The sequence below is a fragment of the Merops nubicus genome, unplaced genomic scaffold, assembly GCF_000691845.1.
Source record: "Merops nubicus isolate BGI_N331 unplaced genomic scaffold, ASM69184v1 scaffold24000, whole genome shotgun sequence".
Classification (NCBI taxonomy): Eukaryota; Metazoa; Chordata; class Aves; order Coraciiformes; family Meropidae; genus Merops; species Merops nubicus.
The window spans coordinates 1-1,782 of record NW_008582624.1 but is presented as its reverse complement, the minus strand read 5'-3'; the positions used below and the strand labels follow the sequence as shown (position 1 = coordinate 1,782).

The window sequence follows — 1,782 nt, the reverse complement described above, 5'->3', positions numbered from 1 at the left end:
GGAATGCGGGCAAGAAAGAGCAATTGATATTTCACCCTCAGCATACTCTAAATAATATATTTTAAAATGTGCTTAGCATGAACTACGTCACACAAAACCATGTATTTCCTGACTGCATTTAGATGTGGGTTATCAAGCGTTTTTCTTTAAGCAGCATTTGAGGATATCGAGACCTCCATTTGGACGCACCAGCATCAGCTTTACACGACACACTCCCCTCTGGCTGCACAGCTTTCAAAGGCAAGGCCTCTAACAAAGCTCAAGGATAGGGGAAACAGATTTATCTTAAGTGTCTTAAGAGGTACTGTTCTGCCAAGTGCAACTACTTGAAGGGTGGGGGTTATTAAAAAAAAAAGCAACCCCCTCAAACCACATTTATAACCTTTGTAAGGAGCTACTGACCTGTCACTGCGTTATTTTAGCCTATGATATCTACAGGGCATCACTAGGCCCACTCTGAGCAAGGGAAGGCTGAGGGGCACATCCCCTCCCCCCCCTCCCCGTGCCAGCCCCCCCTACTCTGGAGGGGCCACGCCCACCACGGTAACCCACCAATCAGGCAGAGTTGGGGCTAGCCCTAGAAACAGCCTGGCCAATGGGGAGAGGAGGCGGAGCCCTCCCATACCTTCAGTCTCCAGGTTTGGGGGGGTCTCGCTGTGACAGCACTGAGCCCTGCCTACTGCCCCAGGCCCCCCCGGCCCTCCGGGCAGGGTGCTGCTCCCTCACCTGCAAAGCACCAATGGCAGCGCTCTGGAAGCGCAGATCTGTCTTGAAGTCCTGAGCAATTTCACGCACCAGGCGCTGGAAAGGAAGTTTGCGGATCAAAAGTTCGGTCGACTTTTGATAGCGCCTGATTTCACGCAGAGCCACGGTCCCCGGCCTGTCGAAATTAAACAACAAAAACAAAAAAAAGAAGATAATTAGTATTCAAAACATACTCTATATTACCTTCAAAATATGGGGTCGCAATCTAAACTAAACGCCATACACATTCTGTTTACTAGAAGGCTCCCAGCATTTCCAATACAAAACCAGTTTCGCTGGTGAAGGGTCACTGTTTTCCCACCGTTGATCTGCACAAACTTCTGCTGCCCTCCACAGGGATCCCTCAGGCCCCTGGGGCCCTGACTCCACTCAGAGCAGCACACGTTGGCCAGTGGACACTGACACATCTCCATGCAGATGAAGCAAACCGCAACGCTGCTGTGAGTAGCCGGTTTGGTGGTACCAGGAGTACAGTCTCCTTGTGATTAGCCCAACAGCAAGCACAATTTTAAAGGAAACCTCGTTCCCTACTGATGTGAGACACCGTCAACATTCCCAGAACTAGCAGAATTTATATTCAGTATTGTATGATCAGTACAAAGTATCCATTGTATTTCCTGGTGTTGGTTTCGGTGTCAGAAGGACACATTCAGGTTAACAAGGAACTTCTGCAGACACAGAAGTCCATCCCTGAAATTAACATCATGTTTATCTCTGTGGAAACTTTGTATTTTCCTACTGCAGCTTTATTACCTCTCTCCAAGTCCATTAACCCTGTCCCACGCCTACAAGGACAGACTTCCAGACCAAGTTTGCCATTCCAAACCCACTTCTCCTTCCCAATCCCGCTTTTTCCTCGACTGCAGGAAGGGCTGTCGCCATTCTGCGCCGGGCCAGGACCGGGAAAACTTCACGACGAAGAGGACGACTGTCAGAAAGGAGCCCTGGCGACTCGCGTCCTCCCTCGCCCCGCGCCCCCCGCGTGGCGGCGGGAGGTGCGGGAGGCCCGGGCGGACC

The 1,782-nt window shown here is 51.0% G+C and overlaps 1 protein-coding gene across 1 annotated transcript in view; it reads right to left on the bottom strand.

Moving 5' to 3' along the window:
* LOC103771010 (histone H3.3) overlaps positions 1-880 on the bottom strand; it is a gene marked incomplete at its 5' end in the record, with an annotated part of 3,463 nt that extends 2,583 nt beyond the window's left edge. The window contains one exon of the mRNA XM_008938296.1: positions 727-880. Coding sequence (XP_008936544.1) covers positions 727-880 — 154 coding nt within the window. The remainder of the gene's footprint in view (positions 1-726) is intronic.
* Between the last annotated feature and the right edge of the window lie 902 nt (positions 881-1,782).